General features: G+C 38.8%; 1 protein-coding gene across 1 annotated transcript; it reads left to right on the top strand.

The window, feature by feature from the left end:
* Window positions 1–4,871: 4,871 nt before the first annotated feature.
* On the top strand, window positions 4,872–22,596 carry LOC129739588 (uncharacterized). The gene is made up of 5 exons (XM_055731062.1): window positions 4,872–5,456; window positions 5,617–5,759; window positions 21,142–21,403; window positions 21,464–21,792; window positions 21,854–22,596. The coding sequence occupies exons 1-5, from the start codon at window positions 5,037–5,039 to the stop codon at window positions 21,903–21,905; spliced, it is 1,206 nt and encodes a 401-aa protein (XP_055587037.1). The 5' UTR covers window positions 4,872–5,036; the 3' UTR covers window positions 21,906–22,596.
* The last annotated feature ends 624 nt before the right edge of the window (window positions 22,597–23,220 follow it).

Raw genomic sequence — 23,220 nt, 5'->3', positions numbered from 1 at the left:
GCACATAATGTTTCTTTTTTCCAGGCTTTCATAAAATTTCTTTTTTGTTCAACGTGTTTAGACTCTCATTTACACTTTTAATTCACGGGCAATCGATTCTTCAGGGGCAGGTTTGCTCAGTGGAGGTTTCCTTCTACCAGATCCATATGTACATTTCCATGTCCTAGCAGTCTTCACTCGGTTTTCGTGTCAGTACCCAAGGCAGTTAATTACTTTTCGATCCACTTTGATTTTTATCAGCTTCAAGGGAAATCAATCAATCGTCCTTCGGCAATTCGAAAATAGACAAGCTCTCACCTTTGCACCTAGATCTGCATGATCAAGTTTTCCTGGCCGTCGTTCATTTCCTTATCTTCCGTTGTCTTCAGTGTGGTCACTATTTTTACTGGTGAAATCTGCTTGCAACTGCATAGAAGATTGTTATGGTTTTTGTTGGAGTAAATTTTTTTTGTTTTCTTTAATCAATAAAAGTGACAACTAATAGCCCGGTAAAAGCACTTACATTCACTTGCCTAGCTGATATACGGCTTTTTGGGAATTGGATTGGAACAGTGCTTATTGGCATTTGTAATCACTGTATGCGGCTTATAGGCACTGAAATGCTGCTGTATGACCTTTATACGGCTTATTACTGGGCTTATTGGTTTGTTGGGTGGTATCTCGATGATATCGGCGTTGAGGGTAGTACTTTGGAAGAACATGACATCCGATTGGAAAAGGTATGAGTCATTTATTTGATGTTATAAGAGAGAAACGAAAATAAACAACATGTCAATGATTGATTCTACTTCGTTTTTTTTTCTCGTTCACACAACGATTTTAGGTCCTTAAAAGGCTCAAGGATAGAGGAGTTGTCCTTAACTGGGCAAAATGCAAATTTCGCGTCACTGAATTTGAGTTCTTGGGATACAAAATATGTCCGCAAGGTATAACCCCTTCCGCTGTTAAACGCGATGCTCTAGCTTCTTTTCGTCGTCCGGTGAATGAAAGCGAGGTCAGGAGTTTTCTGGGCTTGACCAATTATATGGGGAAATTCATCCCAAATTTAGCAGAGCTCGATGAACCACTAAGAAGATTGATTCAAAAAGGGATCAAATATCATTGGGGAGCAGTAGAAGAAAAGGCTTTCAATGATATTAAATTTTCTCTGACGCGAGCCAGCTGTCTTGGATTTTTCAACTCGAGGGATGATACCTCAGTGTTCGCAGACGCAAGCCCTGTTGCTTTAGGGGCAGTCCTTGTCCAAACAAACGACAAGAAAGAAGCAAGAGTTATCTGCTACGCATCAAAATCGCTTGCGGAGATAGAAAAGCGATACTGCCAAACCGAGAAGGAGGCCCTCTCGTTAGTTTGGAGCGTTGAAAAATTCCATAACTATTTGATAGGAAGGAAGTTTAATCTTCTGACGGACTGCAAAGCCTTAAAATTCTTGTTTGCTCCTACCTCCAAACCATGTGCTCGCATTGAAAGATGGGTATTACGCCTACAGATTTTCCAGTACAAAATAGTTCACATTCCTGTACAGAGTAATATTGCCGATGTCTTATCACGATTGACTACACGCTCACCCCACAAGCATTCGATGAATCAGAGGAAATCATAATCAAAGAGATAGTTTCAGCTGGAACCAATACTTTTGCACTGACTTGGGCAGAAGTTGTATCTGCTAGTCGTGAAGACTCAACTATAAGGTTGGTTCAAGAAGCTCTAACCGCAAATAAATTTGACGAGTTGCCTTTGTGTTTTAAACTGATAGTTACTGAGCTATGTGTTGTGGATGATGTTCTGCTAAGAGGTGATAGCATTGTCATACCTAGCGAGCTGCAGCAGCGTATTTTGCAGCTGGCACATGAGAGGCACCCCGGCATCAGAATGATGAAAGCACATCTGCGGGCTAATGTGTGGTGGCCCAAGATGGATCAACATGTAGAGACATTCGTTAAGGCTTGTCGAGGATGTGCGCTCGTGTCCGCTCCTAATCCACCAGAGCCTATGATTAGGAAGAAGTTCCCAACTGGTCCATGGGAGCATATCGCCATAGACTTTCTAGGACCACTCCCCGAGGGAGAAAGTCTATTAGTTTGTATCGACTACTATAGTCGATATTTAGAAATAATCGAGATGCGGGATATCACAACGACAAGCGTTATTGAACAACTGTTGATATTAATCTCTCGATATGGCATCCCTAATTTTTTGAGAGCGGATAATGGGCCGCAATTTTCTTCAGAAGAGTTCCGATCTTTTTGTATTGAACAGGGTATCAATCTGGAATCAACAATACCATACTGGCCACAAATGAACGGTGAAGTGGAGCGCCAAAATCGTTCAATTTTGAAACGCCTCAGAATTTCGCAAGAGTTAGGAAAAGATTGGCGGAAGGAATTGTATCAATATCTATTAACATACCACTCAGCAATTCATCCTACAACAGGGCGAGCGCCTGCTGAGCTGATGTTCGGAAGGCGTTTACGTTCAAAGCTGCCAGGTGTACCTACATCTATAAGCAATGATGAGGAAGCACGAGACCACGATATGATTCAAAAGGAAAAGGGGAGAGTATACGCTAATCTTCGCCGGAGAGCACGACCGAGTGGAATTGAAGTAGGAGATCATGTTCTAGCCAAGCGGATGAAAAAAGATAACAAGATAAATTCCGAATTCGCTCTCGAAGAATTTGTTGTTACCAGTAAACAAGGGACGGACGTCATGATTCGCTCTTCATCATCTGGAAAGGAATTCAGGAGAAGTGCAACACACCTTAAAGTCATTCCTGTAAAACCAACGGAAGGAGATACATCAGTGTCTACCCCTGTTCCAGACGACATAGATGTTGATGGACCTTCGGGATGTTTGGAAGAGCAGGCATCCGAGAAGCAAACAGCTAGTAAGCCAACAGGAAGATCAACCAGGGTTCGATCAGAACCAAGTAAACTTAAAGATTTCATTACATATTGAACGATAAATTTCTTAACATTTCTTTTAAAGAAAGGGTGGGATGTAGGGTTCTACATTAAACATTATAATAAATGCGCATCCCAAAATGACACTACCTTGATAGTTGTATGCACCATGACAGATGATGCTACCTTGAGAGTTTGAAGTGGGTGAATGACAACCAGCTCGGGACCGGGGAGATTAGTGGTGAGCACGGAAGCGTACGGACGTACTGTAGACGCGTCGATCGGGAATCGTCTTGGAAACGGAAGCAACCTATCTGAGCCATATCCGACAGTACAGAACTTCCCAAACCGTGATTAGCGTCAACAATCGACGGCTGAAACTCGGGCACGGAAGCTCTATGAGAAGATGCTGACAAAATATGGCAGCTGTGTGATGGACGACGAAACGTATATAGAAACTGATTTTAAGCAAATTCAGGGATTGGACGATAAATTTAAGAAGAAGAAAATGTCAAAGTTCATCTCCAAATATGTCGTTTGGCAGACCATCTGGAGACTAAGGAGTGAGTCCTTCGTGACAAAGGACACAGTAAATGGCGAGATCTACAGATCTGAGTGCCTCGTGAAGCGCATTTTGCCGTTTTTGCAGCAGCACGACGAAGCTCCGCTATTTTGGCCAAATTATGCATCATACCACTATTCTAAAAGTGCCCTGGAGTGGAATGAGGCCAATTCTGTCCTTAGCTACGCCCTGTGGAGCAGTACTGGACAATGATGAAGCGGGAACTGCGGAAGAACAAGAAGACAGTCAAAGACAAGAAGGTTAAGAAAATGAAAAAAAAAAACTGAGAAACTGGTACCGGATGACTATGTAAAAACTTTAAGACATCGATCGAAAATGCGTTAAATTTTACACTCAAAGCTCCATTGATTAACTTTTCTTTCGATTTTTGAAGTAAATATATGTATAAAACTACCATATAATTTTGATTTTATTCTAAACATTATAAGAAAATTGGCATGACATTTTCGGTGTCGCAGTAATTTCGTGATCGCCCTTTGATCCTGGGTTACACTAATCCAAAGTGGTCCTTCCCCCGACTACAACTGATAAGCGGGGTTCTACTGTATTTGCATTTTCTTCTTTGGACTTTTACTACCTACCCAATGGCATAAAACTTCAGCGCGTGTTATTCGTGTAGAATTGCCGAGTCGACATCGTTTTGCTAGTCTAAATTGAGGGGCTTTATTACTACTTTGATGATTTTAAGTTGTTGTTCACTAAGCACGTGACGTAAAAACAAGTGACTCTCTGGTTTGGAGTATGAGCATGAGTAAGCAGTTGTTAAACAAAATTAACTATCACGTGCAGTTAAGTTGCAGAACATCTAGAAACGTGCCTCAAAAACTTTAGACTCTCGATCAAATGCGTCAGATTTAGAAGGTTGGAAATAGAAATTTTGCAAAACTAACGAACATTTCGATTCACATTCGTCGCAAAACTTACGAAAAAAGTTTACGTTTCGAACTAGGTTACTATCACTCCGGTTCGGATAGAACACTTTCACGTGGAACCATAAAACGGAACAAAAAAAAACCCAATTTGCATGCGCACCGAGAACATGCAAGGTAAATAGCATTAATGAGACTCATTTTCCGCGGTACTAACGGTTTTCTAATTAGTTTCTTTCCGCCAGCAGAGTGCCGAGCCATTTGCACTCAAATTATTCAAGATCCTCCCGACGAAATGCGCGCGACTGGCTGGTCAAAGTTTGTTTGATAACAACAAGTCTCCTGAAAGATTCCTCCCCTTTACCCTGGTCCAGTCTCAGGGTTCTATCGATTCGGAGGGTCATCACATGTGGTTTCGCAATTCAAATTTTTTCCTGCTTCAATGGACTCTTCGAGGTGGCGCAAAAACGCTTCGGTCTCTCAAAAACTATTCGTAGTTGCATTCGAACAAATTACTGTCTACCTCAATGAGAATGAAATAGTGACGTCACATCAATCACGCCGTCGATCAGCGACGATCGATTCCAAAATTCTGAGACAGAGTTGTGTGGACTGTCCATCGAAAAGGATCGATTAGATTTGTGGTTCGGAAAAGTCTCAGGCCACCCGGAGGACGAGGAAATGTCGGCCGTCAGCAAGTATTGGCACCAGATAGCGACACCGGATGTCACTTGTCAGATGACGATACATCCGGGACTGTCCTGCTACGAGAATATTCGGACCCAAATCAGGACCACCGTTGGGGGAAATTTGAGCTTTTTCGTGCCGGTTTCGGTGCTCAGGCTGTTGCTGCTGATCTATAGCCGGCGAACCGTTTCGATCGAAATCGTGCGGCAGACTTTATTCGAACTTTTCTGTTGTACCGCGAATGGATGGGCAGTTTCCAACAGTTGGAGTGCCGGATTTTGTGCCCGATATTGGTGGCACGGACGCATGACCGGAACCAGCTTCATCTACGGTTCGGCGATTGCCGGCACGCTGCTGATGTACTGGATGCCACAGTACGTCAAAAGTACTCACTCGAGGGCGATCTTCAATGTGGTAAATATGAAGTTGTGATTTAGAGACAGGGACACGCGACTTGAAAAAAAAAATGAAGAACCCCATTAGGTGATGAGGCGAAAAATTAGCTTACAACTATCGTAGCTTGTACGAAGTGATATTTGAGGAAACCTTCAATGATGATGATTGTTGATGTTAGTTTTTAGAGTGTTGGATTAAATCGAGAGATCGACCGTGGGTGGAGTTTTTGCGAGAGTCCAAAGCAGCTGGAACGCTGGCGTTTATGATCGTCAGTGCTGCTATCGGATTTGCTGCCCTAAGGATTAAGGGAGCGGAATTTTGGTAAGTTGTATAGCGATGATAATATGTTGGGAAAATGAAATTCCAAACAAGACTGGTGCTTTCTAGTTTACAAATTTTATCCTGCGTTAAACATTTTAAGGATTGACACGTTTTCGGTTATTTGTTTCAACTGGGTTTGTTTTGGCTAGTTTTTTTTTTAAATTTTGATACGCAAAGGCGTTTATTATTACAAATCCACGTGGATTTACATACTTACATATGTGTGCAGGATGCTCCATTACACTTTACTACCCTATTTAAATTGCATACTTAAAGGCGCAATTTTCTAATTTTTATATAAAACTACTTTTTGAGTTCTTTTCATCAGAAAATTATTGGATAAATATTAGTCATTTGATCAACATTAAAAATTTCGTGCTTAGCAGTTCAGAAGAAAAATATATCTTTTCGGAATCGAGGGATCAAGTGAACCCATAACATACATTATGGAAAACTTTTTTTTTAATTGAGAGTTTGTCTCCGAGCTTACCCTTGCCGAAAGATTCCACGGCAATCCTCGGTTCGGTGCACAGTCGATCCATTCAGGCAGAATCTCATCCATTACGATTAGAAAAAGTAACAATGATAAGATACATCCCTGTCTCACTCCAGCAGTTACCGGGATTGTATCGGACAAGACAATGTCGTGAAATCTTGCACGAAAAATGCGTCGTCAACGAACACCAGCAGAAGAGAGTTCTGAATTGATTTGTTCCAGTATTGTTCGTAGCGTTGTGATCATGTCCACACATGATCGTCCAGTTCGGAATCCAGCTTGTTGCCGTCGGAGCGTAGCGTCAATTTTCTCTTCGATACTGCTCAGGATAACTTCGCAGAGTAATTTGAGGGTTGCACGCCTTTCAGTAGAGATGTACCGAATCTGAACGGTATCGTTTTATACTTTGATTATAGTTTAATAAAGAGGGATATATTCCGGCTTGTCCATAAATCCAGATAAGTCAAATCTGGCCGGGATGCCCGGATATTGAATAAAACTTCCCGAGTTTTGCTCGAGTTTATTCAGATTATTTGCTAAGTCCAATAATAAACTAAAATTACTCTTTAAAATTGTTATAATTTTGTGTTCAATATGGATTTTTCAAAAATTTCAAAATATATATAAATTTTGTCCTTTTTAATTTTTTTTTAAATCGTCCTGAATGCCTGACCGTGTGGTTACGTGTGGATGAAAGTAAGGTATGCTTGAAGTTAAATTTCATCTTTTTTTTCAACAACTATCCTGAAAATATCTTGCTCAAATCCAAGCTTCATCTAATTCAATATCAGAGAAGCAATTTCAAAAAGCTTGGCATCTGTTTCGACACGTTTTATCCCAGATTTCACAGGAACGCGACGACTCATCTGATGTCTTTTCAGTTATTGGTGACATTTTAAAAATCTGAAAGACCCCTACCAAAAAATATCTTGTAGGTCCGATCATCCGATAATATCATCTGGTTGAAAATTATCAACTCTGAAACATTAGGGGTATTAATATGGAAGAAATAGAAAGCATATAAATAATCGCTTAAGTTTTTTTTTTATTAAAAACTCAGTAGGTTATTCGACCGAATATTCGTTTGGCCGAATAGTTGGAAAGGTCAATATTCGGTATTCGGCCGTTCGCCGAATACCACTATTCGGTACATCTCTACCTTTCAGTTTCATAAACCTTGCACCGTCAGCGAAAAGACGGTGCAAGATTTGTGTTAACAACCCAAGCAACCATTAGGCCGTTAAAATTGGCCCTAGTTCAGCCTTATAGTCGAATATAGAGCTTGCTTATAAAGCTCAAAAAGCTCTATATTCGACTATAATGCTGTCCATAAGCCAGTTTTGGCGTGTATTTCGGCAGATTGACGGCTTGACCCCACTTTTGAAATACGCCAATGCGTAGCGCCAACGTCTTCATTACAACAGTGCCTATCGGCATTAAAAAATATTATTTACGGCTAATAGGCACTGAAATGCTGTTGCATGTCCTTTTTGCGGCTTATAACAGGGCTTAATGGTTTATTGGGAAGACAGGGTCAGATTTGAGCATCTCAGTAGCGATGCAATCGATTTCAGGCGTTTTGTTGGATTTCACGTTTTTGATTGCCGCTTCTATTTTAACCAGCGAGGGCGCTTCCGAATTGACGCCATTAATGCGACTCACTGTTGGCGCTTCGAGCTGCGGGTTCTGTTGACTCGGAAGAGTGCTTAGTCCAGCGTTTGAGCTAATTTGTTCGATCGGTCAAAAGCTGATCTGCTCGGTCTTTCAGCGGCATTCTTGCATCAGTCCTTGCACCACTAAGTAAGGCGGCGAGGAATGTCATAAAGTAATCAGATATCTTCTTTGGCGGCGGCTCTTTCTTCTTCTTCGGCTAGGGAGTTTGTCCAGGATCTCTTGTCTCGTCTACAAACTCGTTTAACTGCCTTTTCCAGCTCCGCATAACGTAAGCGGGCAGCTGCTTATTTAGCTGACCCGGTACATGTCTGCTCAATTCCAACTTTCGCCTTCCTCCGATCATCGACCATCCTCCAAGTTTCATCCGACATCCATTCACTTCTTCTTCCACAAACTTTACCGAGAGTGTGCAACTTAAGCTTCGCGCTATACTGGCTGAACGGGAGACGTACACCTTAACTCGCCGAAGACCGTTAACGTACTGTGCACATCACAGGTGTGTGTTAATGCGTTGTGCCAGAGATAGAGAGAGGGAGATATGAGTTCACTTCGGTAAGGCTGTGAGCGCCGACGATGCCATTTGTTAGGGCAGGGCAATCGCGCAAGCGATAATCTGCTACACATCTCCCCCCTACACAAAAAGCTGAAGCAAACAAAAATGAATTAATTGAATTTGGATTGTTCGCTAAGCTTTTGTATATTACATTACGAATACTCTTAATTAACCTACATCATAGTTCTTTTTATTTTGAACCTTTATCTATACCGTAACTGATGATGAATATGCTAGTAGTATGCTAGAAGCAATCAATCGACTTCTCCATTTTTTTGTTATAAAATGACTGTGTTACTGGATTCGTGTGCCGGTGTGTATCCCTCATATTGTATTCGAATTAGACAGTAAAGCATGCTTCTGAGAAGCTGCATCCAAACGAGCTGATCTTGATCCACTTTGCTATTAAACTCGATTGTTCCATGAGCCACGCAAGAAAGGTATGTTGGCTCGTCAAAGCTCTGCTCTTGTTTGAGAACATTTCATGTTTTTCTGTTTTATTGATACTAGACTGTGAACAATTATCAATGTTTCATTCAGTGTGATTTTTTTTGATTGGATATCTCTATCAAGAAAAGATTAAAATATGAATCCAAGTTAGAAATAGAAATTCAATTGGTTATCCCATCTAAATTAAGCATCAGTTGTATATTCAATCGCAACTGAAAAAAAAAACTGGAAAACGATAACTACTGGATGTCTCCTCCAAACCAAGCATTTTAATTATGGCTGTTGAACCTCCTGTTCGAAAGCTTACTAAGTTAATCAAGCCTTTCTTTGGTATTGGACATTTTGCTACGAACACAAGGAACACTTCTAAGCTCTACTCAGTAAATTCTTCAGGTTAACCCCTCGGATTAGATCCGACCCAACAGTAGATTTCTATTAACTTTATTTTTGTCCTGCACATCTCGCTCTTGTAGAAGTTATACTTTCAATCCGCATTAGTCAGCCTTTTAGTCTTTTCGAATTGAATGACAAGGAAATTTACTTGAACCGACGGCACACAACTTAAGACATATTTTATTGGTTCTCCAGATTCTAGAGCATAGGTGATTTTTATTACTAACCATTATGTACAGACCAGCTCACTAGTTCTCCAAACCAAGCTCTTGTACTGAAATGTTCTGACTGGTTATTTAAAAATTCTTTAATTGCGCGATCCATCGAACTTTCAGGACACTCTTCATGTTGGTGCTCCCGATCCAACGAAAACTAATGATGTGAATCTTCCGAACGCTCTTCATGTTGGTCCTCCTGATCCAAGGAAAACTCATAAAGTGAACCTTCAGAACACTCTTCATGTTGGTCCTCCCGATCCAACGAAAACTTATAAAGTGAACCTTCAGAACACTCTTCATGTTGGTCCTCCCGATCCAACGAAAACTCATAAAGTGAACCTTCAGAACACTCTTCATGTTGGTCCTCCCGATCCAACGAAAACTCATAAAGTGAACCTTCAGAACACTCTTCATGTTGGTCCTCCCGATCCAACGAAAACTCATAAAGTGAACCTTCAGAACACTCTTCATGTTGGTCCTCCCGATCCAACGAAAACTCATAAAGTGAACCTTCAGAACACTCTTCATGTTGGTCCTCCCGATCCAACGAAAACTCATAAAGTGAACCTTCAGAACACTCTTCATGTTGGTCCTCCCGATCCAACGAAAACTCATAAAGTGAACCTTCAGAACACTCTTCATGTTGGTCCTCCCGATCCAACGAAAACTCATAAAGTGAACCTTCAGAACACTCTTCATGTTGGTCCTCCCGATCCAACGAAAACTTATAAAGTGAACCTTCAGAACACTCTTCATGTTGGTCCTCCCGATCCAACGAAAACTCATAAAGTGAACCTTCAGAACACTCTTCATGTTGCACACTCATTAAGCTAAATCCTTCCATCTTAACTTTTTCTGTTTTATATTTATTTTATTTTTTTAGATTGGTTTGATTCATCTACATGTCAATAATATTTTCCTAGACAATCAATAACCATCATTATCTTAGCTTGGACAAATTAATCAGCACCCAAACATTTGTTTCATCAAATTTGTCTTGAAATGAGTAGTCACATATTCATGCACTGGGCGCATAAATTTTTAGAACGAGCATCATTACCTATTCGACGATCTGTGAAACTTCACCTTCTAACCTGAAATATTGTAAGCATAAAAACATACTGCGAAAATAAAATCTGTATGTATGAAGAAAGAATGTTATCATTCAAGTAGTATGGAACACGAAGTGCACGTGTGTAATGAAGGTTTTAAAATCGATGGAGACCAAGCTTGTTAAATTTCTCAAAAGGTGATATTGCAAGATTTACAAAATAGTATTTGCAATCCTTCTTTTCACTGCTAGACATTCTGCTTCATCCAAGTGTTATAACACTTACGCATAAATCATCAATCCGTTTTACAATCTTTTCCTACCCATCTACAGAATTTTAGTCGAATGCTCAGCAGCAAAACGTGGAATTCTTTGATAATAGATCGACAACTTCCTTTGCTTAAAATCGATATTAATTATCTTCTCTCATACGCCATATGCTCCCCAACACATATAAAAGTGTATTTGCACATTGTCCTGTAATACTTTGAGAAAACGATTTGTAGTTTAGCCAAGATGTATGTGTAACTCTTTCCTGTCTGCAAACACTCTCAATATACTAAGGCTATCAGCTCATCACTAGTTAAAACCCCATAAATTGAATGCGCAAAGGTAACCATGCCACCCACACATATTTTCATGCGAGCTCCACGTAAATGTTTAAAAAACCTAACGCTCAACTTTGGGACAAATCAGCGGCCATTTTTTTTAATGAATCTATGCTTAAAGGTTTCTTTCACGACGCAGAAATCGAACACTCAGCGAAAACTAAATCAAATCAAGCTTAGTCCCTTTTCAAAAAATTGTCATCATCAAACTTCTCTTACAAAAATAACACCATACCCCAACAGAGCATCATGTTTCTTCCAAATTCGAAATGAAAAAAAAGAATTCACTTACCGGGAATCTGCCGAATATTATTTCACAACACACTGTTTCACTAATTACCTTGGCAAAACCGACCAAAGGTAGTGCCTCCCGTTCAGCCCTACCGCAAAAAAAATCTCCTGGCAAGGAAACGCCATTGTGCAACTTAAGCTTCGCGCTATACTCGCTGAACGGGAGACGTACACCTTAACTCGCCGAAGACCGTTAACGTACTGTGCACATCACAGATGTGTGTTAATGCGTTGTGCCAGAGATAGAGAGAGGGAGATATGAGTTCACTTCGGTAAGGCTGTGAGCGCCGACGATGCCATTTGTTAGGGCAGGGCAATCGCGCAAGCGATAATCTGCTACACAGAGAGTATCATGGCTCGTTGTGATATAGACATTCTTAACATAACACCACTGTTTTCCGTCTGTCGGAAATTCCGAGGCTTGGGATTCTAGCTGCTCATTGGATGCCCTTTTCACATCTGGATTCTCCAACCGGTGGACGTCGCATCGACACCCGACTTTCTCCTTGCGCCGTTGGACACGCGCAACTCTTAGTCCATGGACGAGGTGATGGTCAGATGCAATGTTTGCGCTTCGTTTTTTGCGGACATCAAGAAGGCTCCTTCTCCATGTTCGGCTGATGCAGATGTGGTCAATTTGATTTTCTGTTCGGCCATCTCGGGATACCCAAGTGACCTTATGTGCTGGTCGATGGGGGAAGAGCGATCCACCGATCACCTTGTTATTGTTGCCACAAAATTCTACAAATTTGGCCATGGCGCCAAATGATGCGCTCAAGGTCCTGATTGTTGGAGCCAATCTTTACGTTGAAGTTGCCCAAAAGGATTTGAATTCTACCCTTCGGAATTTTCTCTACCACGCTGTTCAGTTGACTGTAAAACTGCTCTGTCTACTGCAAATTGGCAACGTCAGTGGGCGCATAACACTGAACTATTGTAAGGTTTCTAACCCGTGTTCTGAATCTGGTTACAACTATTCTTTCGTTTATCAGTTCCCATCTTATGAGGGCCGCATGGGCCTGCGGGCTTAACAGGAAACCAACTCCTTGTTCCCGAGTAGCGTGTTATCCTCGTATGCCACAGTAACGCAGGACTTGGGGCAGTCGTTTAGCCTAATGGCTAGCGTGTCTGGTTTGTAATCAGACGATCAGGGATCTGAAGCTTAAGGAAATTTTGTAAGTCTACGAACGTTAAAATGAACATACACACTACGAAAATTGGTATACACGAAGAAACAAAAATAGAATTGTAAACTCTACTGACCATTTCAGGATTTAGTAGATAAGGCAGTCCGGAGTCATGCTAAAATAGCATCGGCGAATAGAATCAGAAGAAGAAGCAGAACTTGCGCGGACTGTGTCTTGTGTTATCTAGTGTTAGGCTCACGGACTTCGCTTAGTCCCGAAATTTCGAGCTTGAGGCGGCTACCTTCACCTATGGGTTGGTAAGCCTGCTCAGCACCTTTGAGAACCCCCTTCAATAAGCCTCAGGGTCGGCTATCCGCGTTCTAGCTAGCACAAGAAAATACTGAGCTTTGTAAAAACGAACTTTCCCCCTTTATTATTGATTGGGTCGACAAGATGGTTATTCCACTAACTTTAACGCATCACAAAACATGGGCTCTTCCTACCTTGAAGATGAGTGCCAAGGATGAACTCCGGGGCTACTCCTGCACCTCACTCCCTTCTGTCTCCGTTCGTGGAACTATGCTGCGTGGTGAGGTGAGGTGAGTGTCGTATTCTGTGCTTCACGTCGAAATTTGTTTTTACTTTCTATTCCGCAACACACCTTGTCATCTTAACGTCACTCTCATAACTGATTCGTTTAACCCCCATCGTATACGTTCAGCCGGGCTCTCTCTTGTGTTTCGTTAAGTTCGTTCTTTTTTTAGTTCATGACCAGAGATGCCAATATGCCTGATTTTTCAGGCGTTGCCTGATTTTTCGAGGCTCTGCCTGACAACCTGATAAGCCATTGATTTTCCCTGATTTTTGAAAATATGCCTGATTTTGCCTGATTTTTGCGAATGTCATGAAAAATGGGTACTGGAGTAGGTACCATAGCTGAAGTGAAAAAGTGAAAAAGGGGCTGAATCAAAGCAATCGAAAGATTCCCGTTAATTCTTATTGAAAAAGAGAATTGAAGGGATTGCTTTGATGCAGCAGAATTATTCAACTAAGTAGGCACACAACACATATTGGAGTGAAAATGTGGAGCGATGACCAAAAAAAAGGTCATCACTTTGAGCGAAATTTCCGTTACTTTTACGTAGCCTGATTTTGCCTGATTTTTATTTCGCAAGTTCCCTGATTTTTGAAAATAAATGTTGGCAACCCTGTTCATGACATCGACACAATACGCGAAGATCAAAACCAAGAGCGTGCGTATTAACGAACTTGTGCGCGTCTTGTTCGTCCGAGAGAGTCCGAGCGAATTCTCGATTTATTTTCTTGTTAAGTTGATCAAACAAGGTGAATTCAATATGAAAGGTTACCATAACTCGAAAGCAATGCACTGGAAGAAATCGTATATATTTATTTTGACGAATTTTTGATAGAATTTGTTTTTTACTGAAATTGATTTCTTCAGGAGTATGAATTATATTATTTCATCAGCTTATACTCTACATATCCCTCCTCCCCTACTCTCAGAAATAGTTAAAGCTTTAATGATTAACAGTTGAGTTAACTCGCATGTCATTGTACTTGATAGATTTGCCAAGCATGTTTTTATAGTTTTTAATGTGGATCTACGATGATCGTTTCTTCGTTTTCTGTCAAGGTATTGTGGATCACTTTAATTTAAATCCGGGGTATTGTTGTTGAAATCGTTCACGATTAAAAATATGATGTTAAAATGCAATTTAGGTTACAACGGAGATAATAAAACGAATATTGTGCTTTGTACATCGATCGTAGAACCAGATTATTATTGAAAAACTTTTTTATTGTTAAAGTCTTCTTTTCTAATGGTCACAGTAATTTTTGGGGTAGAAGTATTGACGATTTAATCGCTGATCAGAGTTTTGGTTAAGCCGAACCCTGAATGCTGTTGCAAGCAAGTAAAAGATGATCAAATTTCAAACAGTTACGCCCATTTCACGTTACGTATTGATAGGTGGTAGTTCCCTGAGTTTCACAGTTTAGTAATTGTGATTCGTTTCTTTCAGAACCACTCTTCTTTCTCGATGTTGCCTTTTCGCAACGCTTTGAAACGTTTCAAGTTGAGAACGATCTATTTATACGCTAACTTTTGGTAAGCTGCTGCTCCTTCAAGTTTAAAACCAGGAGTTAAGAAATTACTCGTGCAACAAAATAAAATACAAAATCGTCAGAGTTTTGAGTGTTGGAACGGAGCCTCTGGCGTTGCCTAAGATCCGAAGTTGCATTGCAAATGATTCATAGTATTTGAAAAAGCCACATTGGCGGAATCCGACGAATCTGCTGCATTTTCCAAACTGGCAACACTTCTCTCACTCGTCAGACCAGTTAGCACACGCATCCTTGAGGAGCAGCGACGGTCAAGTAAATATCCCCATTCTCCGGAAACAACGTCGGTAACCAGGCGATTCCTATGGCCATAGAAAAGAACCGCATAAATCCCATGCAACATTCTATCGATGCCAATATGCCAAGCTGTAAGCTGTTGATACAAATGACGATTCAGCAACGCTTGAGTTTTATATATCTCGTGCTTCAGGCTAATCAAGTTAAAAATTGTTTTCATTCCTGTTTATTCTTCTTAGATTTTATTTTATTTTATAGAGTTTTGCATTACGCAAATTTCCTTTAAGTGTTTCCACTAGTACTTTTTTAAAAACAAATAGCAACTTTTTTATCATAGAGCATTTTTCAAATTGACAACCCATTTCATTTTTCATGTATTTTTATTAGTTTTTTCAACTGGTAACCCTATACGTCTTTTTATTTACAAAAACAACGAACTATACAGCACTCATGTTTCACCGTTGTATACTATACTTCTTCGGTATCCCTATTGGAAGTTTCTTTTATTTTTAAAACAAAACAATTTGATTACAATATTTTTTTAACCCAATCATCCTATCATTCTTCATACTGTTTGGTTTGCTTCTCATTACAGGGGATTATTATTTTATATCTCATAAAGCTATTTTCCCAAGTCTCACAGAGTTTTTTTTTATAAGCCTCACAAGGCAACGTTTTTTTTTTCGCCTCACAGGGCTACTTTTTTTTCGCCTCACAGCGGGCTACTTTTCTTCTAAGGCCTCACAGGGCTACTTTTTTCTAAAGCCTCACGGGGCTACTTTTTTCAAGCCTCACAGAGCTTCTTTAAGCCTCACAGGGCAACTTTTTTGACGCCTCACAGGGCTACTTTTTTCTTAATGAAAGCTTCACAGAGCGTTTTTTTATACAAGCCTCACAGAGCTTTCTTTTTTCATGACCTTGCTGGGCAAAGTCCCTCTTCGGGGAATAAAGCGCCATTTTGTTATTTTCCATCGCTCATAGAAAAAAATCGTTTCTCCTTAGCAGGACTTAAGACGACCCATCACAAAGCACAAAAAACTAAAAGCCACCAAGAGCTTATAAATTGTACACAACAAAGTTAAATTACACCAATAAAACCACATTTGTTCCGTTGATTTTCACTGATCTTGGGCTTCTTGGACAACGCACTGGTTACACCACGGTGTCTCTGATGGAAACATTTTATTTACCGAAAATAAGCATCGCTAATTTTTGCATCATTCGAAAGTTGGGACAGCACCAGACTAGTTTTACAAACAGTGGAGACAAATCGGTGTTTGATGTGTGAATCATAAAAAGCCTTACCTGAGATTATTCACAATGAGCCTGAGAGCCATGTAAACAACATTTTAAACTGTTTGAATACCTTATTTACTGTTTAAACTCTTATTAAGACGTGCGCGACCATTGGTACACTTGTGAGCGGCGATTGGAACAAGCAACATACAGTTTTAACAAATACGTGTTTTTCCGGCGTTGCAATGAATTATTCCTCGCTTTTAAATTTTCCCTTAAAGCACCGTAAACTGGGGGAACTTTGATCACTTTTTTCATTCATTTTTGAATATTTTTGAAGGGGTTTGCTATTTCGTAATACCTAAAAGTTTTAAAACACTTACTGAGGTGAGGAGTATGAAACATGATCATTGACTGCAGTAAATTCAAATGACATTGGTGGTTATAATTAAATGTTTGTTACAAAACCAGATTTCGAGTTTCGGGGTAACTTTGATAACAATGGTTTTAACGTACCTCAACATCTTCAAAATTAGGGGAGAATGAGGATACTTGATCCCTGGGGATACTTGATTCCTTAGCTTTATCTCGAAACTGGAATGTCTTACAAAGATCAAATCTAGAGTTTGTTGTGATTAGGTCGTATGAGCCACCTCAAGTGTTTCGAGAAAATCGCTGTTAAAGTTTTGCAACCCATTTTTAATTCTAGAATTTAAAATATTGCTCAGAATAGTCTGAAAATTTTATATGCGATGCAAAAGTAGATGAGAAATAGGCTAATGCATTCGATTCAGGCATAAATTTAGTTTTTCGAGTGAACATGCACTTGCGCCCTTTCACATTACGCATTTGGCGTAGACGTCGTTTTGCACAATGACAATTTTTTTTCAAAATTCCAGTCATTTTGTCCTAAACTTCGTGGATTCCTGATTAAAAGCTTAAAGAACTAAGGCTTGATATAACAATACTCTTGTGCTGAGTGGCACATGTCATTTGAAGTAATTTAATAAGTGGCAAAATGCCAAGCATCTTTTAAAAAAAGTATAGAAGAAAAAAGGACTTACGTTTCTCACTGCAGCGTTGTTTAAATTCCTGCCGGTGATATGTGCTCTACAGAATCTTCGGATTCTATTACTAGGTCGACAATTTTGTGTGGCGGACCATATGCCTAAATCTCTTTTCCTGCTCCAGTGAAGAAATCCCCTCTCCATCGCTGCTGCAGCCTAGAATCGTTGATTCGAGGAACTGCCCTTCAGGTTTCTATTGGACCAGAAATAGATGTATATCCATGACTTCAAAAACCAGAGTGGAAACTTTTCCAAAGCTGGCTGATGCTGTGGTAACATAATTATGAAAGTGAAAATTTGTTTAGCCATTAGGGGAGAATGAGGATACTTGATCCCTGGGGATACTTGATTCCTTAGCTATATCTCGAAACTGGAATGTCTTACAAAGATCAAATGTTCTAGAAAAATGTGCCAAAATGAGCAAAGTTACAATGCTTGTAGTTTACAATTTTTTAACAAAATAATTGTTTGAGTAATTGAACTTTGTTTGAAAAATTTCACAAAATGTAACTTGAAGATCTTTTTTCATCACTTTAAAATGTCCCTTACATGAGAAAATTATGAAAAAAATATTAATTCCAATGTATCAATCGTTCGAGCGTAAAATGAACTTCATAATGCCATATTTTCAAAGCTATGGAAAACTCTCAACTTTTTTCAGAAAAAGTTTTCTAAAATGTTGATTATGGGTACAATTGATCCCCTAGAGTTGGGTACAATTGATCCCCCTTCCAAATGGCATATTCTTCTTCTGAATTGATCGTTATGATTGCTGATTACGAAATAACTAATATTTATCCAAAAACTAATATTTATCAAACAATTGTCTGAAGAAAAGAGCAAAAAAAATTATTTTCTCTTAATTATAAAAAATAGCGCCTTTAAGTATGCAATGTTATTAGCGTTGAGACAAAGTTATAGAATTATCTATATATGTCTGCTATAAATTGTGAAATGAGAACAAACATGACCAAAATAGTCAATTAACATTCTATCATGGGGTTTTGTTTGATTTTTATACAAGGATTAGGGCTTCCTGAATAAAAGATCAAGTCTCCTTCAATAGGGGATCATGTTTCCCCTAACTTCAGAAAAATCGCAATTTTTTTACTCCCACGAAAATGCTTCTAGTTCATCAACGGGTTCAAGTATCGTTCTAATTTTTGGAACATAGAAACTTGAAGTTACAAGCTGTCAGAAAATGTCAAAGACGGCGAGTTGCAAAATTTTTCCTAAAAGATATGGTGAAAATAAGAAAAAAGGGATCAAGTATCCCCACTCTCCCCTATTGTTGAAAAAAAGTAGCTTTCACAAGCTTTTGACATTTGAAAGAATAATTTTTTTCAACGAACTCTCTTAATACGAATTTGAATATTTTTGAATCATTGCACCTTTTTCAAGTCAAAGTTTTGCTTAAAGAAATCGTTCTTCTGAGTGATTTGCGAATACAAAACCGTATCTAGTTGAATTTTACTACCCAACTGTAAATTCTGTCTAGTTTTTCATTATTGATTTATGAACAGCAAGCAAGATGCTAATTAAAATATATTTGGATTTTGTTTAGTTTTCATAAAAGTATCATTCTCTGTCAAAGCAAACAATAACAAATAGAAAAATTTACAAAGCAAACGTTCGACATTTTACATAATTTACAAAAGTTCTTCAATTCGGATAGATGAACGAAATTGTTAAAATAGAATTCATGTTACGAATGGTTGAAGTTGTAAAAGTATACTTTGAATTATGATGTTGATATGCTTCGGTGATTTTTTACGTTTTTTAAACAATTTTGATCCTACTATACATTGAAAAATATGTAATGGAATTTACAGATAATGTGTCAAATACTGTACAATTTTGACAATTTTTAAATTGAAATTGTATTTGTTTATTTTAAACAGTGACGGTAACCTTTTGTGTAAAATTATATGAGGCCCGCAGAGCCAGAGGAATATAAGTGCAAAAATTATCGATTTTGAGTAAATAATGTTAAACAATTCTCCATGTTGAATTTTAAAGATTTTAAAAATTATATTCGCATGCTTTTACGTTTGTGAGAAAATTGCAAATGTTTTGAAAATGGTATGGAAAATGTCCAAATACATCAGTTTAAATGCGTGTTTTCTCAAAATTTGATTTTTGAAATTTTATACACATTTAATTCATTGCCTTATATCACTTCAGCGATTTTCAGATCTTTATTGTTTTGAATTTAGTTAGAGTAGATTCAGATATATTTTTCCAAATGCTATACGTAGACCAAGAAAATCGATCAATTCTTAGAACATGGCTTTTCCAAAATTAGCTTCGCGGGCCATAAAAAGTTGGTCGCGGGCCACATGTGGCCCGCGGGCCATGGTTTGGCCACCTATGCTCTAAAGATAAGACAAGCGTTTTCACAGTGATTAATATGATTTTGTCTTTGGAAAAACCTTAAAATGGCGAAAATTTAAAAATTTAAATAAATTGTTCTAGCCCCCCCCCCTCCTATGGATTATTTAAAATTTGGACTCAAATGAAAGGGAAAAGTCTCAGCTTTCGAATGGTGCGAAAATTAGCGATGCTAATTTTCAAAAAATGAAGATTTCTCCCAGAGACACCGTGACACACTAGCAAGTTGAGCCAGTTTGCCTCGTTGGGCAACACTTCCCTAATATAAACCAATCAGTAGATCTCATAAAGTCACATTGAGGTTGTGATATAACTCAGTTGGCAAATCAGTTGCCTCCTGAGGTGATGTCCGCAAGTTCGAGTCCAAGAATAAACATCGGTCACAGTTTTACCGGATAAGTTTATCAATGACTGTTCGTCAACTGCAACGTTGATATAAAGTTAAGAATGACATAAAGATAGTAAAACGACTTTAATCTAAACAAAAAAAGTCACATTGATGACGCGTTGTTCCTGTTGAACCATTTTATTGCAGTAGTCTAGACATCAAAACAAGTCTTCCTACTAAGTGCGAAGACACAAAAACTCCAAATTAGTAACGAGGCACTGGTTCGCTTCTAACTCGTATTCTGAATCATGGTTTGCAGTTTTAAATACATGTTACTACTGTACGCATCTCAAGAAACAGCTCTGGACTACATCTGATCATACAATAGTCACACTTTTTGCAATGTCCAGCCTCAGCAAGTACTTCTACGAGATTGTGGGTCCGGAACTAACTTGTTCCTGTCTGCATCCGAATAGTTCCTGCCAGGAGCACATTCTGCTTCAGCTGAATCGAACTGGTTGGGGAATTGCCCGATTTATGACTCCTCTGTTCGCAATCAGATTACTTCTTATGATTTACGGTCGAAAGGCAGATCCGGTGACAATATTCCGACAGGTTGGAACCGAACTGAGTTGCAGTGTTTTGAACTCGTGGATTTTGGTTAACAGTTGGAATGTGGGATTCTGCGCCCTATATTGGTGGTTTGGTCGAGTGCTGGAAGTGAAAAGTTGGTTTCTTCCGGTTTCGTTGGGGTCTTTGGCATTTTGGTTGCTTCCGTCCTCGGAAATCCGGATTGCCCACGCCAAATCTTCGTTCAATGTGGTATGGACTGTGATTTGTGATTCCATAAATGTCTTTTATTATAATAGTTTTGTTTTTCATTGAACTAGTTTCTTGAAGCATTTATAAAATCAAGAGATAATCGCTTGATAGAATTTTGGAGAACTTCCCGAACTTTCGGAACATTATGGTTCATGATATGCAGTGGAATTATAGGATATTCAGCTTACCGATTAAAATCATCTGAATTCTGGTATTTTTTTTTGTTATTTATGTATAAAATTAAAATTTATACGGAAAAAAATAATCGTTTCACCATGGTTTTTAAATTACCTTTCAGGTTCTTCGCTCCGGTCCGGAAAAACTACAACCCCGAAAGTGATCGGGTCACGAAGGCATGCTTCCATCGGGATTCCTGTGTGGAACACATCAAGGATGGCCTCAGGACCAGTTTCACCTTCGGAATGATTTTGGAAGTGGCACGCCGGCTGATCGGATCGGCGCCGAAAGCTGGACGGGATCCATGGGTTTTGGTGACCGATTTGCGAAAAATTCGATTCAAATTTGTCGCCTTTCTGGCGCTGTACAATGGATTGTTTAGGGTGAGTTTCGATAAAAAAAAATAAGTTTTAAAATTTTGACTTTTCTTACTCAATTTGTAGTACATCAGCTGCTATCTTGCAAAACGTCGGGGAAAAATGTCCCCCCATGACAGTACCATCGCCGGATTCTTGAGTGGAGTCAGCTACTGGCTATCGCCCAACTACAACGTGTTCAATCTGGGCGTCACTGTGATGTTGCAAAATATGTGGCGATTCATCGTCGAACATCACGGACAACGCAACAAGATGGTTCAGCAGTTGGATCGATTGCCGTTTAGTTTCATCGCCTGGGTCCTGCTGATGAACTACAACATGTACGCCCGGGCTTGCTATCCCTACGCCATGTCCCGGTATGCGCTCAAGTTTACCGATCTCTGCTCCGCTTCACAGTAAGATTATTTTTAAAATTATGGTGACTACAAGGTTTTTACATTTTATCTTTTATTGCAGATCCCAAGTGGCTTCGGAATGTTTTGCCAAACTGTTATTTGAACCGCGGTGATATTCATTTATGTTACATTTTTTACCGATTTTGCTCAATTAATATTTGACTCTTGAAGACAACGTTCCTTCTTACGCCTCAACGATTCGCGTATTGATTTGCTAGAAAAAGTTTTATGTACAAGAAAAAGTAATATTGAAGTACTTAGATGAATTTGTTGAATTATTTAGATAAGTTTTAACCCAATTCCTTGATATTAAAGTAATATTTTTGTTCCATGTTACTTTGGTTATTTATGTTGTTTTTTTTTACTTTATAACTCTTAAACTTCTGTGGCTCTTGAGTAAGTATTTCTTATTTTATGAAAAAAAGATGACATCAAAAAGTGAAGTGAACTGGAACAATCCTTGGAATCATGATGTTATTGGCTCAAATGTCACAACGCATAGCAGTTTAGCAAAACATTGAAAAAAGCCCTAAAACTCCGGAGTTTGAGAATACATTTTCTAATATTGGATAGAACAATATCTATTTGTTGTTTAATCTTCTTAATGTTAAAATTGCTGGAAAAATCGTATAGTGTCAGTTTGCAGCGGCCTAGAAAGCCTACCCAAAGTACGATTACTGCCAGTGAAGACTTTCCGAACCAAGATTAGAATTTCTTTAGGTTTGTCAAGCAACCGCTCGTAAGATGATAATCTTTAAAAATAGTTATATCTTTAAAAATCAATACACTTGTGTAATATTTTTAGATATTGTTTGAAGAGATATGTCCAATCACAAAACCAAACGCCATGTCATCAAGCATTCGGATTACAAGTGCTAGATAGTCTAACGCAACAGGCTCGCGTGTGAAGTGAAGCGTAATTATTGCTTCCGAAAAACCAAAAAAGCAATTGGATTAATAGAAGAAAGATCATACATCTGCGCAAACCATTACAGCACAGTAACGAGGATTTTGATGAATCATACGCTAGGAAAAAAATCGGGAATTAAGAAAAAAATACAATGGCGAGAGATGCAAACGTGTCTGTAGTAGGGGAGAATGAGGATACTTGATCCCTGGGGATACTTGATTCCTTCGCTATATTTCGAAACAGAAATGTCTTACAAATATCAAATGTTCTAGCGAAATGTGCCAAACAAAACCAAACAACAATGCTGTTATCTTAACAAATTTTAAAAATTTTAATTTTCGAGTTATTAAACTTTGTTTGAAAAATTTTACAAAATGTGATTTGAATATCTTTTTTTTATCATTTTAAAATGTTTCTCATATTAAAAAATTATTATAAACATATTTATTCCAATACATCAATCGTCGGAGTATTATATGATCTTCATAATGCCATATTTTCAAAGCAATAGTAAACTC

This window comes from Uranotaenia lowii, chromosome 1 (genome assembly GCF_029784155.1).
Source record: "Uranotaenia lowii strain MFRU-FL chromosome 1, ASM2978415v1, whole genome shotgun sequence".
NCBI classification, from domain to species: domain Eukaryota; kingdom Metazoa; phylum Arthropoda; class Insecta; order Diptera; family Culicidae; genus Uranotaenia; species Uranotaenia lowii.
The sequence above is the reverse complement of the archived record's forward strand: the minus strand, read 5'-3'. Positions and strand labels throughout refer to the sequence as shown.